The sequence below is a fragment of the Mus caroli genome, unplaced genomic scaffold, assembly GCF_978045245.1.
Source record: "Mus caroli unplaced genomic scaffold, Mus_caroli_1 scaffold_11, whole genome shotgun sequence".
Classification (NCBI taxonomy): Eukaryota; Metazoa; Chordata; class Mammalia; order Rodentia; family Muridae; genus Mus; species Mus caroli.
The window spans coordinates 106265837-106282517 of record NW_028227266.1 but is presented as its reverse complement, the minus strand read 5'-3'; the positions used below and the strand labels follow the sequence as shown (position 1 = coordinate 106282517).

At 51.7% G+C, this 16681-nt stretch overlaps 1 protein-coding gene across 2 annotated transcripts in view; it reads right to left on the bottom strand.

Annotated features, from left to right (window-relative positions):
• Cacna2d2 (calcium voltage-gated channel auxiliary subunit alpha2delta 2) overlaps nucleotides 1-16681 on the bottom strand; it is a 129583-nt gene that overhangs the window by 54261 nt on the left and 58641 nt on the right. For both annotated transcript variants that reach the window (XM_021171426.3, XM_021171427.3), the window contains exon 3: nucleotides 9705-9821. In XM_021171426.3, coding sequence (XP_021027085.1) covers nucleotides 9705-9821 — 117 coding nt within the window. The remainder of the gene's footprint in view (nucleotides 1-9704; nucleotides 9822-16681) is intronic.

Sequence of the window (16681 nt, the reverse complement as noted above, 5' to 3'; positions counted from 1 at the left end):
CCTTGGATAAAAGGAAGCCCAGGTGTGCAGGCCAATGGAAGGAAAAGGTTGGTGTCACTGGGACATTGTGGAACTTGGTATTCCTGCCTGAGGCTTGGAGAACGGGAGCAATGGCTTCCTGAATTAGACCACAGTCACGAATCTGGGTTGTCACTACAGTCCATAGACCTCCTGGCTCCAACTCTCTCTAAGTGGCTAGAACCCTGGAGCCTATCTAAAAACTGGCTAGAAGCAGGACCCTGAGGTCCCCAGCTCTGGGGGCCAGGAGGGCTGCCGGCCCTGTGAACTGCAGGCAAGACTGTATGCATTCACTGTGAAGTTACACAAGACCCTGGGATTTGAGAGTCTATTCTCTCACCACCCCTTGCCCATGAAAGCCCGACTGCTACACCCCATAAGCTCCAGGCTTGCCTCTTGGTGAGGAGACCAGCGGGCACTTGAGGAAGGTCTCACCGTGTAGCCCACGCTCCTACCTTTTACATGTCAGCCCCAGGAAGTGTCCCAGGCTCCTACCTCCCTGCCCCACTGCAGCCAATCCACTCGTGAGGCCCCACTTGATTCTAAGGTTTCTCCCTCTTCCACATAAGGCCGTAGGCCTTCAACCCCTCTCTTGACACCTATGATGGTCTTTCTTTTCCCCCCGAGTAGCCCCACTTCCTGTGAGTGCCCCACTTTCTGGGTTGGAGACTAACTGCCCACTCACTTTAGAGCTCAGGCACCTAGCTCTGCTCCTCTCTTCCAATGAAGTCGTCCTGGACTCAGCTGGGTCATCTACTATTCTAAAGCTCTTTTCCCTTTCAGAATATTTCCCCTGCTCTCTGAGGGACAAATGTAATGCCCCAAGTTATCCTTTAAGCCCCACCTGCCTGAGGACCAGGTAACCTCCCAGGATGCTGGGAGTTGTAGTTTTTTGGTTTTTTTGTTTGTTTTTTTTGTTTTTTGGTTTTTTTTTTTTTTTTGGAACATAACAGCAGCTTCATGGGAGAGTACGGTGGCCTATGGGTTTGTGTTTATAACTTCTGTAGCACACGTCTCGTTGCCACTTAGCTGGAAAATTCCAGGGAATGGTCCTGACCAAAGTCCATCTCTGGGTCAATATTTAATAAAGTTTGCTTCAAATCCAGCCCAGAATGGTGGAATTGTTTTTGTTGTTTGTTTGTTTGTTTCTGGTGAATCCAAGGATTAATATTTGGAGGCTCCACAAACTGCCTTCTTTTCTTTAGCCTTGGGCTCAGTGCCACTTTTTTGTGCTTCTAAGAAACTGGGACACCTTTCTGAAGGATCTCAAAGTGAAGTGAGGAGACCTTCCTCATCAGGCCTCTAAATGCAAGTTCAGAAAAGCCCACAAGTCTCTCCCTCCAGGCATCTCCACAGGCACAATTCTGTGGAGTCTCAGTCAGAGGGGATCAGTCAGGAAACCCACTTTGTGGGCTCACCACACCCATCTCACAGGTAAGAGAACCAAGCAGAGAAACGAACCGCCTACCAGGATTCTCCGATGCGGGCTAATGCGGTGGGGCTGCACTTGTGACTTCACCTGCCTCTTTACCCAGGTACCTGGTCTTGCCCCAGAGGAGCTGTTCTCAGCAAGTCATCTCTAAGACACTTCTGGAAAACCTACTCCTCCATTGCTCTCTGGTCCTCTGTTCCCATCTGTCTCTGAGAACAAGCCTCGGCACCCTTCCTGGGGCAGCGGCTCATTCCCTCTGGGCTGGGCTTAGACAGCTCCTGTATGGACATTGGCTTTCCTGGCCTCCTGGAGTTCTGGAGTCTCTGCCCCTCATCTTGCTTCTTCATTACTGTCTGTCTATTCATCTAGTCACTTGCCTGCTGCTTAGACCTCTTTTAGGCTTTTGGATCTGGTGACTGGGGACACACAGGAGGAAGGAAAGGTCTTGAGATTATGGGAGGTCACAAAGGGCTAGGGAACCCTGGACTTAGCCTCACAGCCTTGAAGGTTGCATATGCCTTGAAGTCTCCAGTTGTGTACAGGACAGCCTGCCTTCCTTGGCTCCAGGTCTCCGCCTCATTATACTTGGCATTCTTGTGGACCTGCATGGGTTGTGTGTGAAAAGACATCCATTAGCTCACTGACCCTGAGCCTGCCAGGTAAAGGCCGGAGCTCTGGTTCCTGGGTGGCGGGAGGATGCAGCCTCATGTCTCCATAGCTGGACTCCAGCTGGTGTTGACACAGCAAACACTGGACAACTCCCATCCACTGAGGAACAGAGTGTGCAAACGTGAGGAGGCTGCTACAAAGGGCCAGCGGCTATGACCAGCCTCCCAAACACCAGTCCCACAGCCTGTGCCAGGAGGGAAGGAGTGCGGAGCCTGGACACTGGGAGCCACAGAGATGCAAGTTGGGAACAGGGGTTCCTTGTCAAGGCCCCAGAAGAGTGAGGGCGGACAGGGTGGGGCTGAAAGTTGACTTCTGGTCCCTAAACTTCTGTGTTCCTTCCTTCCTCTCCTTCTTTCTCCCCGGCTAAATCTTCCTCTTCCCGGGTCCCTTGGGCTTCCTTAGCCCCACGTTCCATACTTGGTGACACGGATCACAACACTGTCACTGTCAGCAGACTGGACTCCTGTGTTCCTGGTGACTTAGGACTGGGCCTGCACACAACAGGATAAGTCCTCAGTACTCAGTAAACAGAAGCTGAACCAGGCGCCTGCAATGCTATGTATCCTGTGACATAAGCCACAGTCCCCTGCCCTTCTCACTGCCCCTGGGTCTACCACCCCCAGGGTGGTGACACCAACTTTAGTACCAGTGCTTTCTCCCAAGGGCAGCCACTGTCACCAGGGAGGCACTGCCTGTTGCACACATTGAGGCTTAGAAAGTGAGGTGAGGCTGGGCAGTGGTGGCACATGCCTTTAATCCCAGCACTTGGAAGGCAGAGGCAGGCAGATTCCTGAGTTCAAGGCCAGCCTGGTCTACAGAGTGAGTTCCAGGACAACCAGGGGAACACAGAGAAACCCTGTCTTGAAAAACAAACAAAACAAAACAAACAAAAAAAAGTGAGGTGAGAGGGTTCCCAGAGCATGCTGGGAAAGTAGACCATGCTTAAGGATGCACATGAACCACTCCAGACATCAGGCACTGAGTCCTGTCCCGAGGTTCACCTCTGCCACATCGCTTCTTCCCTGCAGTAGAAACTGAGGCACAAGCTGCACCTTCTGCTCATGCTCTTTACTGGGTCAGTGCTGGACTAGACATTGCTGGGATACTCCTTCTTTTTGCCTTTGACAATTGCACCTGTCTTCTAGGGTTCAGTTTAAATTGCCACCTCCTCCAGGCTGTCCTCTTAGACTTCTTAGTCCCATAGTAGCAAGTCTGCACACTGACACCCCAAAGGTTACTGTCTGTCTCCTTGAAATCTGGGGCCCAGAGGGCCAGGATCAGCCAAGCTGGCACACTGCTACCCTTTCCAGCACTGTCACACAATAATTTCAGAACAAAGGGCCACATGCTATTAAAAATCAATTAAATGTCTCACTTCTGTGATCCTAAATTAGTCTGGTTTGTCCCTGTGGCACCTGTAGGTCCTTTCCCTCTACCTCCTAGGATCTGTCCATTTGCCAGCTAGGACTCCCTACCCCCACCAGTCCCAGAGGTGTGGGCCCAAGTAGATGGGAGTCTTCCCCTGAGCATAGGCCTTGTCTGGTGAGTGGAATAGAGTGTCATTTCCTCCATTTGGCCCTAGCCCCACCAACCCCCCCCCCCCCAGGTTCTGGTTCCATACTTACAAGCCAGCAGCCCCTTTCTGATAGCCAGGAGAACTCAGCCCCAGGGTGTGTGTGTTTCACCTTTCTGACCTTAGCGGTGCACCCCAACCATCAACCCCTTCCTTTGATTAGCAGATGCTGAAGCATGGCAGTGGCTCTTGTCTCTGCAGGTCCCAGGTGAGCAGACCGCTGCACAAAGGCCACTTGAGTCCCGAGGGGACCAGATCCAAACGGACAACCTGGCATTTCCGAAGGCCCGATAGGTCTGAGTCAACTGGGCAGGTAAAGGCCAAGGAATGAAGAGACCCTGGAGGACCCTTGGCTAGGGTATAGCCATACTAGACCTGCATGGTCCTTCTAACAACCCGAGGAGACTAGCTCTTGGCTCTACCAGGGCAGCATGGAGTCTTGAAGGATCTCAGAATCTCCTGGCCATCCAACCTGGATGTAAGTAGGGAGGAGGGCTCCACGCTCATGGCCACTGGGAATATCTTTCTCTTGCTCATGCTGACCGACTCCAAAGACAAGGATGCTTGTGTGTGTGTGTGTGTGTGTGTGTGTGTGTATGTGTGTGTGTAGTGGCCGTCAGCTTCTACACACATTTAGGTCACCTCCTCTGAGGGCCCTTCTCTGATCACTATCCCTAAATGGTGGGTTAGAAGAACCGTCATTGCTACCTGGGCCCTTGCTGCCACCATTCCTGGCCCTACCCTTCTCCCTTCCAGCCACACATATGAAAGCCATTCGATAGATGCCCATTTACTAATCCAGTCCTCCCCTGTCCCCAGGGGCCCCCAGCCGGCTCCTCTGGGTGGCACCTTGCCAGGAAGCAGCACTGTTTGGGTGAGGGGAGAATAATCAGCTGTAAACGCCGCAATCAGGGAGAAAAGGCTGCTCAGGCCCTTGGCGCCCACGCGTGCGCCTAATTGGCTCCACGTGTCTGCAGCTCCTTTCAAGAGCGGGAAAGTGGAAGGGTCAAGATCTCTTAATGTTCGTAATGGAAGGGAGGCAGAAGCCACTGCCAGCCCCACATAAACACCTTTTAATTGCTCGGAGAAGGGGTGGGCGGAGGCAGCGGGTGCTACAGACTCCCTTGCCTGTCAGCCCGCCATTACTGTGCCAGTTTCAGCTTCCCAGAACTGGAGTTTGACCTGAGAAGCCGAGCTCCAGCAGAACCCGGAAACACAAATCTGTTTCACAAATGTTTGCAAAGCTTCTACTAGGATGACTCTTGGCTTGAATTCCCCAGGACCAACCTATTTGTTGAACCCCCATCAACGAACGCCCCACTGGATCTAGCTGAACTGGCCTCCAGCTGCTTCAGTAGCTAACCATCATCCCCTTGCTGCCTCTTCCAGGCAGTCTTCCCTATTGCCCTTTTAGAAGAAATCTTCCTCTTGCTGAAGCTGCCCCATGGCATCTGCACATCTCTCAGGTCCCCGCTGTCCCACTGTCTGTGGGACTTGTATCCATCACTGTCACATCGCTTGTGCCTCTGACCAGTAGACTATCCTTGGAGACACAACTGTTAGAGCGGTATGCTACTGGCATCTAGTGGGTAGACGGCAAGGATGCTACCAAACACCCTCCAGGGCTCGGAGCAGGCCCCACAGCAAGGATTGATCCCGTTCAAGATGCCTCTGGTGCTGGGAGGCTCTGCTTTAGACACAGCTTTAGCAAGGAAGCAGCAACGGAGTCAAGTCTGGGAAGAACCTTTTCTTCCTGACAGAGAGAGTAACCTCTCCCTGAGCCCTTGCCCTTTACCTCCTGCCTTTGAACACCCAGCTCGGAGCTCCATTCCTGAACAGACCCGGCCACACTGCCAACGTGCGTCAGCTTAATTGGGTTAAGTGGCCATTAGCGGCAAAAACAGGGCGACTGCGCACAGAAGGGTTTTTTAATTTTACTCTTTAAATGACGCTAATTCTCCAGAGGCCACTGATGGCGGGGGTGCTGCCCACTGGAACCCTCAGATCCAAGGGCTGCATTTCTCTCTGCCCCACCCACGTGATCCTTGTAGGGGACTTTGGAAGGAACACTTATTGTCTAAGAAAGAAAGTGAGGGGGTGGAAATTTGTCCAGGGTCACTAGGTCATCACAGGTCACGGCCTTGTCAGAGGAAGCCAATGCCTCATCTTCTTTTTCCTTAGTTCTGGTCTTTTGTAGACGGCTAAGGCCACATGGTCATAAAATGGTGGCACGTATGAAGGTACTGCCAGTTTGTGTGGCCTGAGTTTCTAGGTTTGGGAGTCCCAGCAAGGCCCCTGCCCCCGGCTTGTCTGAGTTAGAAGGCAAAGGCAAAGGACTTCCTGGAGCAGGATGCAGGTTTCCACTCTGATGTGCACAGTAACATCTTTGAGTTAGGTACCATGTCCCAAGTGCCCTGGCCCTGGTCTTCCCATTCTCTGAGAATCAGTGAGCCACAGTCCTTTAGCTTTATCTATGGGCTTGTCTCTCATTTCATCCAAACCCTCTCCTCTGAGCCACATAGCAAAGGTGCCAGGGATGGGTGGTAACACAGTACTCAAGGACACTTGCTGTCCTTTGTGAACGACAGCCCCTGGAGTTGGGGACCCAGAGGTACTGGACAGGGAGGAGCCTCAAACCCTTCCAAGCCCCTGATTTAATGTATGTTTCTGAGACATGGCCTCTTGATGTTGACAAGTGATTCTGTATTCTGGGACTCAAGCAATCCTCTTACCATAGCCTCCTGAGTAACACGCACGAGTGGCACAGAGAAGGGAGTTGGGGTCTGAGATGGAAAGGCATGGGCGCATGAGGGCAGGGAGATGTCCTTCTCTCCTACCACGCCTGCAGCACCAGCACAGAGATTATTACATAACTGGCCACAAGTGAATGTTGGTGACAGCATTGAGCAATAACCTTTCCAAGAGAGGCTGTATTCCAAGTCTTCAGTTGAGAGGATGGGGACCTTACAATTTGTACTTCAACTCCGCCCAAGTTCTCACAGGAACCCAGGCACCTTCTTGTGCCTTCTGGGACTCAAGAGCCTAGAAAGCCCTGACTCAAAGGCCTCATCTCTTTGGGTAGTTAAAGTTTTAAGACAGGGTTCCCCAAGCAGAAAGATTAGCATGGTTCCTGGACCTGGGGACACTGCTTGTCTGTGTTTGTAGGGCCCTGATCCGGCCCATTTCTAGCTGACTCTTGACTTCAGGTCAAGAGACATCTGCTCGATGCTGATTGGACCATATTCGTGGCCAACATTGCTCAGTTCTCTCTTTGCAAGCCCCAAATTAAGATTCAAGACTGGGGCTGGCGAGATGGCTCAGTGGGTAAGAGCACCTGACTGCTCTTCCGAAGGTCCGGAGTTCAAATCCCAGCAACCACATGGTGGCTCACAACCATCCGTAACGAGATCTGACTCCGTCTTCTGGTGCATCTGAAGACAGCTACAGTGTACTTACATATAAATAAATAAATCTTAAAAAAAAAAAGATTCAAGACTGGATCAAGGGATTTTTAAATTGGATTACTGGGTGGGGGTCCAGGGAGGGAGGAACAATGGAATCAGGGAGGAGGGTCAAGACCCCTAAACTCCTCTCATTTGCGCCCAGGCTGCATACAAATGTGGAAAAGGAGAAAAGGACCAGAACTTGATTAAAAGCCAATTTAAAACATAATCAAGTTCAAAGCTGACTTTGATCAATTAGAACCAAGGCAGTGGGCAGTCCTTCTGTTCTCTGGGGATACAGAGTAAGCCGAGAATCAGGCTGTAGCAGGAACACACTGGCCAGGACAGGGCTGGGACAGCCATGGTTGTAGCCTCAGTGAATGCCTCAGGAAAGTGGGGGAGCCACAGACTGGGATCCGAGTCAGGAAGCCCTGAGTTCAAATTCTGGTTCTCTTGCATCCTGTCCTGATACATGACACCTGCAAGCCTCATGTCCCCTTCTCAAAGATGGAGTAGCACAGACTTCCCGTGGGAAGTGCCAAGAGAATGGTTCATGATAGGCTGACCAAGTGGTGAGCGCCTTGCCCCATCATCCTTCCGCTGAAAATCATTTTGTATTTGTCATTGAGTGAGTACCGGGAAATGGGCTGGTGCTCCCGATTCAGAGGAGAGGAGGAGGGTACCTGTCTTGTCTCTCAGCCAGGGATGAGTATGTGGGGTACAGGAAAAAAGAGGTCCCTGACCATGCCCCAACCTCGTCTGTTGTTAGGGTTGGCTGTTCCTATAGTATTGGGTTAAGGGGGTAGGGAAGGACTCTAATTGTGCTGGCAAGCCAGTTTTGGAAGCATATGTTCATAATCGCAGCTCATGAGGTACGGGGTAGGAAGACTGGAAGGTTGGGGCCAGCCTGGGCTACATACGAAATACTTATCTAAAATAGAAGTTTGAACAAGGCAACCATGTTCTGTAACTTGGGAAGGGGCAGGAAACCTAGGAAGCAATGTGTAAACTCAGGGGCTGGAATGAGTGAGGGGCAAGGAGACAGAACAGGACGAAAGGGGACACATTTGGGAGAGGCAGTGGGGTGGGGATGGTGTGCTGGCTGGGTAGACTTGACATGGCTTGACACTCGTAGGTAGAGACCTTTGACCCCTTCTGTGACAGCCTGCATTCCAACTGACTCCCCATAGCTGTGACCAGGAGATCCCCCAAATCAGATGAGACTAGGCTTTCTAGGCACGGCTCGGGGTTTGCTGGGTTCATAATCATAGGGAGATCCTTAGAAACCATTTTTTTTTCTAGACTCAGAGGTCAGCCCCACTACTCTCTTCCATACACATAGGTCACTTAAGACAAAGGAACTTGTGAGGGACAGCAGGGTCCAGCTACTGGAAAAGGAGACTCATTCTCTATCGGGTCTGGATATGAAGGATCTAGGTGAGTTGACTTGACCCTGGCCATAGTTGTGGATGGATGTACTAATTTTTTTTAAAATTGCTTTATTGAGATTTAATTGACAGCAAATCCAGTCACATTAAACACGCATTTCAGTAGTTCTTAGTATAATTAGAGTCATGCAAACTACCACCATAATCTAAATTTAGAAATTTTCATTACCATCAAAAGAAACCCTGTATTCACCACAGTGTCTCCTCCCCACTAGCCCGTGGCAATCAGTAAGCTAGTTTCCCATTTTTATGTGTTTGCCTTTGCTGGATACTTCATTGAAATGGGATCACATACGTGGCCTTGGTCACTGGCTTCTTTCACTTGGTGGGATTCATTTGAGTTTATCCATGTTGTAGAGCACATCAAAATATTTATTCCTTCTTTCATTTCTCCCTCCCTCCCTCCCTCCCTCCCTCCCTCCCTTCCTTCCTTCTTTCCTTTCAACCAGATATTGCTATCTTCTACATGGGCTGCTGATCTATGGGCAGAATGAATGCCTCTTGCCCATTTCTGAATGTCTCTGTAGCTCCTGAGGGCCCTCCCCACCTGCTGTCCTTGGAGTGAGCAGGGGGTCTGATTGCTTTATCAGGCTAACCTGGCAGGTCTTACTACTCACAAAAACCTGTGAGCTGCTACCTCTCTGAGTACAAATGGGAAGACAGAGGCCCGGAACAGGCAGAGAAATATTTAAGATCTGGGCAGAGCAGGGGCTTCAGCCCAGCCTTCCCCTGTCTGTGGCTGTCTCTGTGCCCTCCCCTCCCCACCAGATCCTGCAGCCCACCTAGTGGCAGACTCGACCAACAAGCCACTGTTCTGACTTGGTACTCACTCCACCCTCCACAGACAAGCAGGGGACCAAGAGGAATGAGAAAACTCCAGGCCCTGCCGGAGGGAGAGGCAGGAGAGCCTAGGTCTGCCAGGTCACTTTGCATGCAGCCAAACTCAATTACAGCGGTCACGGCTGCCCACAGCCCCACAGCACTGCCTGCTGCTGATTCTCCTGCTGGAATTCAGGGATTTGAGTGCTCTGTGAGAGCGAGGGTTGGAGCACTGCCTTCAGTCAAGGCCACTCCACCCTGCCTTCTCTTAATGTTCTAAAGCTCCCAACACACTGGCCTACCTTCAGGGCCTGGACCTTCCTGTCCAGCAGGCTCTCGATGTCCCCTGCCACTTTCTCCACCAATTTCTGTGGTTCATTCTCCTGCACTTCAAACAGGTTCCGATTGTCCTTGTAGATCTAGAAGGAAGCAGAGGTTAAAAGATGAGGCCAGAATGCTCCATTGCTCCCACGCCACGGTCTCATCTACTCGCTGTATGCATACCTCAGTTCAGCCCTTATCCCTGGAGGACACTGGTTTTGGCCCCAACAAGCACAGAATCCAGGACCTTCATGATCTCAGGGGAGGGGGATGCAGGCCTGGGCTCTATAGCTTACATCTGGGCTGAGGGTCCAGTGTAGGCTAGTTGGTGGCTAGTGCTGGTGGTTGATGGGAAGTTTGCCTTGTCTGGGCCTCAGAGGTCATGACTTGCAACCCCCTGTGCACTATGAGCAGGCCGGATGGGAGGCAGAAGGCGGGGTGTGTGGTGAGCGAGGGGGAGCTGCAAAGCATCTATTATAAACCACATCCCCACATGAGGATGCTCTCACACCTACGCACGCACATATATGTACATCTTCGCGAACGTATCTCTCACGTGTGCATACTCACAGCTACTCTCGCACATAGCCTCAGGCAGCTGTGCTCCTCTTGCGGGGGCTGCCCTGGGCTATTTGCAGAAACTACGGAGAGTTCTAGGAGCCCCCAGGGCTCCTTTGCCATTCAAGGCACAGAATATTGATGGAGACCGGGTAGGGAGAATTAATCTGCCCATTCCTCCTCCTTAGGAGGCGCGGTCTCAGGACACACGCATGTGTTGGTGTAAATTGATGGTTAGTATGTGACATGGCTTGACATTGCCATCTGTGTGCACATGCCAGCGTGTGGGCTTGGGGCTGGGTGCGGCTGGGTCCTCTAGCTGTAGCCTGGGAGCCTGTATGTGAATCCCAGCAGCAGATTTCTGCAGACATTTTTGTTCATGCTCAGGATCTGGGATATGTGCATGCATACTCATGTGTTCTACACCTGATAGTGTCTCCAAGCTTGATCTGGTCTGTGCCCCCATTCAAACAATTCCAGGAAGTCTGTACCCTAAGTTGGTACCTTCACCATTAGAGGTCATAAGCCCGGCTACCCTGACAGAGCCTCGACACCAGGCTGTGCAGAAGTGGGGGCATGGGGAGACAGGAAGAACTGGTGGTGAGGGGACCATAAGGAGGTGACAGAGGCACCTGATGAGAGACAGGCAGGCAGGGAGCGATACGGTCGAGAGTGACAGAAGACGTGCAGAGATAAGGACGCTGCCATCTGACAGGAGGAAGGGCTGGAGGCTCGGAGCTGCCAGAGCTTCAGCTCTGCTGACTGCCTAGTGCCTGGCAGTGCAAGGGTTAAGGCACCACAGAAAGCAGGCTCAGGCAATCTTCTCCCGCCATCCCCATCTCTCTCTCTGCTTCCTTTTCTTTTTGTCCTTCTCTTAGAACAAAATAATTTGTATGAAGTCGCTCCTTCCTACAGAGCTGTGGCAATTAGGGGGGTGAGTGGCAGGCCTGATTGTGCAGCCAGGGAGGACTGAGGTGCTGAGTGGACACCAGGGCAGGTTGTCCCATAGAACCCATGCTCAGCCTCTGGACCAGGGCCCTCAGGGGACCAAAGGAAAGGCAAGCAGAGAATCCTATGTTAGGAAGACCAAGAATCAGACAAAAGAACACAATTCTGGACAAAGGACTGAGTGACAAAGCCACATGCTTTATCCTCCCTGATATATTCATCTCAGGTTTGGAGGTTTAACATCTCACCCCCACCCCCAACCCCCATTCCATGCTTTGGAGCATAGTCTGGTTGTGGTCTGGGCTACACAGTTGAAGCAGCACCCAGCTGATCTGGGCCAGCAGGGGGCGCAGCTGCCTGGCTTGTCAGGGCCAAGGGATGACGTTCCAACACATTAGATTCACTTGTCAAGGTCATTCCTAGGCTCTGAGGCTGGACTGCGCAGATTTCCCAAAGACTGTGCACGTCTTTTTGAAAAGCCTGGGAACCCCTTTCTAGGGCTTAGGATACACTTTGAAGTCTACGTGACTACTGGGTTGGGTTCAGCAGCAGGAAAAGATCTGGTGTCAGGGCCACACTCCAAGGTCCCAACAGGTGACACACAGAGCTGGGAGTCTGAGGTTCTGAAGTCACCGTTTCGGAATCCCCAGTGTTTGATATGTGTGAGGATGGGAGCCCTTGCGAGCCAACGAACAACAGCCCAGTTCATGTCTTTGGAACCCTGTGCCCTTGCCTTTACTATCACCAAGGCTGAGAGTAGTTTCAGCCCCCACCCTGCCCCCACTCTTCTGCTAGATATGCCCACTGAGAGCTGTCGAAAGACATCAGCTTTCATTCCCGGCTAGCCAACCTCCTTCTCCTGAGTTTTACCCAAGTCCGGCCCCACACCCTCAACTCTCTCCCTCAGCCACCCTGTCCTTTTCCCTAACACCTCACTCTCGGCCCTGGAGGTGATAACAGAGGAGCCCAGACACCAGGGAGCCACTGATAGCACACAGAGACAGCTAGCTCTTCTGCTGTCCCCCCAAGCACCATGTCTGTGTGCAGAGGACACTCAGCAAAGGCAGATGCCCGATTCCATGTTGAAGAGCAGAGCTTTGGGACATGGGTTTCATCCCTCCGCCTCTGCTCGCAGATTTGTGAGCTTCCAGAGCCCTGCATGCCTCTGCCAGGCTCTCTTCCTGCTCCACTTCTTGCCAAGGACCTATTGGGTCCTTTTGCTGCTTGCCCTGGTGCCTGCATTTGAGGCCTCTTTGGACTATTGCTAGCAGGCCTTGAAGCCATGCTCTCCTGGCTACTCTGTCTTCCTATGAGCTCTAAATCCTGCCTAGAGTGAGGAAATGGATTGTAAGGGGTTTCTGGTGTAATGAAGACAGAATCCTAGTGGCTGCTCAAGCTGCCAGCCCAGCCAGCTCCCATTCCCAAATGAAGCCCTGTAGGGACTCCTGAATGGCAGGCCCCTGGTGTCTCACACTTCCAACATTCCTTTGGGCCTGTTCCAGCTGCTCTGTTCCCTGGAAGGGCTCTGAGCTCAGTCCTGAGCCCAAGGGAGATCCAAATGACAGTGCAGCAGGTGCCCCTCCCCAGGAGATAGGTCATCTCCACCTTGATATGGTCCAGGGAGCTGATTTCCAGCATGGACCCAGGAGGGAGACCAGAGAAAGTGTGGTGCTTGGATCCTGCTAGCTAGTTTCCCACCAACACCAACCCCTAGTCTTGGGACCAACTGGGACATGGCAGAGAGGCCAGGGCACAAGGTGCAAGGTATCAGTCACAGCAAGACCACAAGCCTGCTGGTTTCCTTGTCCCAGAGAGTTATTTGGAAAAAAACCGTAATAGTTCCCATGGCAACGCTGCCTCAGTGGTCCTTACCTTTATCCAGATAGCTGGTTTGATTTGAACAAAGGCACCAGTGGGTACCCAGGCTGCTGCAACTCTAAGCCATCCATGTTAGTAGAGCAAAGAGACTTCATCCCACAGGGGATGGAAGAAAGATACTGGAACAGGGAGGCAGACAGAGTCACGTAGGCACGTGGGGGAGGGAAGGAGACAGTGGCAGAGGCCCTGAGGAACAGCAGGGATGGTTAAGGCAGAAGGAACAATTTATGGGGTTGTACGGAGTCCCTCATATCATGAGCCTCTGCCATCCTTTACCATGTACTTCCAAACCACTATTTTTAAAAATGTGTAGGTGTGTGCATGTGGAGGCCAGAGGCCAACACCAGGTGGCACCTTCAGTGACTCTCCACCTTATGTGGAGGTGGGGGATGTCTATCACTGAACCTGGAGCTCACTGATTTGACTAGACTGGCTGGCCAGCAAGTCCCAGGGGTCCTCCCGTCTCTACAAGTGTCCCCAGTGTTTACGAAGGTGCTAGAGCTTCACTTCAGATGCTTGCGCTTATGAGACATCTTCTCAGTTCCTACCTATAGTCGTGACTCAGCAGGGGTACCTTCTTCCCTTTAGGGCACTCATGCTGGCTCTGTGGTCCCTTTAGGGGTTCCAAACCCCCTGCTCAACCTCTTGCTTCCCAGGGCAGCTACATAAACAAGAAGTGAACCTGCAGACCCTTGGATGGGAAACACCCGCAGGACAGAAAGAGTCAGCCTCATCCCCAAACGCCAGGGACATTCAAAAAGCTGCCACAGGCAACAAAAGACCTCAGGACAAGTATCATGGACAGACCCCATCAGGGGTACTTTATAAAGTCCCAGAAAGCTGGCAACAGCGGGGGGCCCAGGCCTGAGCCAGCTACTAACCTGCCCAGGGTGAGAAGGTTGAGGAGGGAGAGGGAGGAGGGAAAAGAGAGGAAAGGGAGGAGGTCATGGCTTACTCTGGGGCAGGTGCTTTGCATACTTGACCTCACTGATTCACGATGGCCCCTGGAAGACAGTCCATTCTTGTCATCCCCGTTCAACAGCCAAAGAGAAGGGAATGAAGCTCATGGAAGAGCTAGGAACCGAACGGGGCTCATCTGATCCAAAGCCCTTGCCTTGGGGTGCTTCACGGTTCTGGCCTCTGCATCCACCTCTAAACTTGAAGGTAAGACTTTTGAGAAAAGGGGCATAAGGGTTTGAAGAGATGAACTGGGGAGTTTGACCAACCAGAAAGGAGCTTGGGGCAGACAAGATGGTGATGATACTGAAGAGCTGGGGCAGGGGGAAGCCAGCCACTCCAGAGGGGAGGGGGCGGAGGACTGGCAGACTTAGCTGGATCCTCTAACCAACCACATAACCCTGGGAGTGAAAACAGGCACACTCTTGAGGCTTCTCCGCAGTGAAGGTGAACGGGCCCTAATCTCTGGAAAATTAAATCAGAGAGAAAATGGAACAAGAAAGATTTGATGCAGGCTTGCCTCGCTTCTGTTTGTCTCCTCAAAGGCTCAGGCTCAGCGTGGGGCCCAGCCAGGTGCTCCAGCCTCCCAGCCCCCACTCAGAGCCTGCTCTCCCCAGGTGAGCAGCGGTTCCCTAAACCTTCTCTTACCACATCTCTTGATGTCTGACAGCCACGGTGGCTGTCTTAACTACCCAGCCCCTCAAGCTTCCATGTTCCTAATGGGGAGGGCAGGAAATGGACTGTAAATGGCAGACTCACACTCCTATGGAAGACGCTCCTGGAGTTGGCCACCAAGGATGGGTGTTGACTGCCAGACTGGGCTGTGCTAGACATTAGGGAAACTGGAAGTGAGGGTCACAGATAGCCCAAGACTGGGCTGGCAAGATGGCTCAGTGGGTAAGAGCACTCACTGACTGCTCTTTCGAAGGTCCTGAGTTCAAATCCCAGCAACCATATGGTGGCTCACAACCACCTGTAATGAGATCTGACGCCCTCTTCTGGAGTGTCTGAAGACAGTAACAGTGTACTTATTTATGATAATAAATAAATCTTTGGGCTGGAGGTCCTAAATTCAATTCCCAACAACCACATGAAGGCTCACAACCATCCTTATAGCTACAGGGTACTCATATACATAAAATAAATAAATCTTTAAAAAAAAGAGATAGCCCAAGACCAGCAAGGAGGTTAGAAGAGTGGAGAGCAGGCAGTGACCAGTTTAAGACCAGAGCCAGAGTGAAGCCCCTGGCCTCACCCCCAGTAGGCTGCTTAACCAAACTCCTATCCTCATCAAGAGTCAGGAGATCCCACTAATCACTATTGACTGGGAAGAGAGATGCACGGCCACGCACCTGGAGTTCTTTCCCACGTAAGCACCTAAGACAGATCTGGTACAGGCCTCATCTTATTGGGACTAAGAGGGTGCCCCACATTAGGTACATGAAAGCCCTAATGCAGGGTGTTCTGCACTAGATTGTATCTGTGACTGAGAACTCTCCAGGCAGCTTCACTTGCCAGGGACAGAACTTACTCTCAGGCAAGGGCAAGGGGCCACTGAAGCCCCCAATACACAGTCGGTGTCTGGGCACCAACCTGCGCCACTCACCAGACTTCCTCACTAACAGGCTCACAACTGCTAACTGCCACCATTCCATGGTGGGTTGGTTCCATGGTGGGTCAGCCATACATGGTGTATTGTCACAATCAGGGTTTGTATACTGTGACATTGGTTGTTACGCTGCTAACAAGTGAGTAGAGATTGCCTGGGGACACTGTCTAGAGGACATCACAGGCAGATGCAGCCAGGCCATTACAACCTAGTTTTGCACACATGGGAGGACTTTCTGCCACAGGTGATGCCTTTCTTGGCCCTGCCCTACCTGCACACCCCACATTCCCGAGGGGGCACACCACATTGGTGGCATACTCTTCCGTGAGCCCGGGCAGGAGAGAAGGGCCCAGAGGCTCTCTGGTTTGGGCCCTAAGAGGCAGCTGCTAAGAGCTTTCATAGGTAAGCTCCCCCATCCCCTTCACAAAACTCAAGGAGGGGGGATAAAGTCCCTCCAACCACCCCCAGCAACGCCTCCCTGTTTTTAAAGTTAAAGTTTAGTTGACTGTCATCCATTACTGCAATTAGTACATTATGTCTAATTATGCAATTAGTGTAAAAAGTGCACTTGCCGCTGAGAATGGGAAATTACGCTGCCTCGTTACGCTGTAAAATCCATGTCATAAAAAGGCTCAATCTCTTGTTTTTCAAAAGACACAAAATCCAACACAAAACAATAAACCGAAAAAAAAATCATCCCAGCCTGGGCCAGTCTGAGGAAATGTCCCTAAAGTGGCTTTAGGAAAGTCCCTCTCCCTGACCTACCCTACACATGGATAGTGGAAGCAGAGCCTATTCCTGGGTGTGGCCCTGTTTTTGCTTCTCCGAAACAAGTCTGGATTTCGACAGGGATTTATTTTCAGTTTGTTTCTTTTTTGAGACAGTATCCTTGCTACTTTGTAGCACAGGCTGCCCTCAAACTCCTGGTCTTGTTACTTTAGACTCCCAAGTCCTGTGATTGTAGACATTGACCACCCTTTCAGTCCTACCAGTCTTGCTATGACTTTA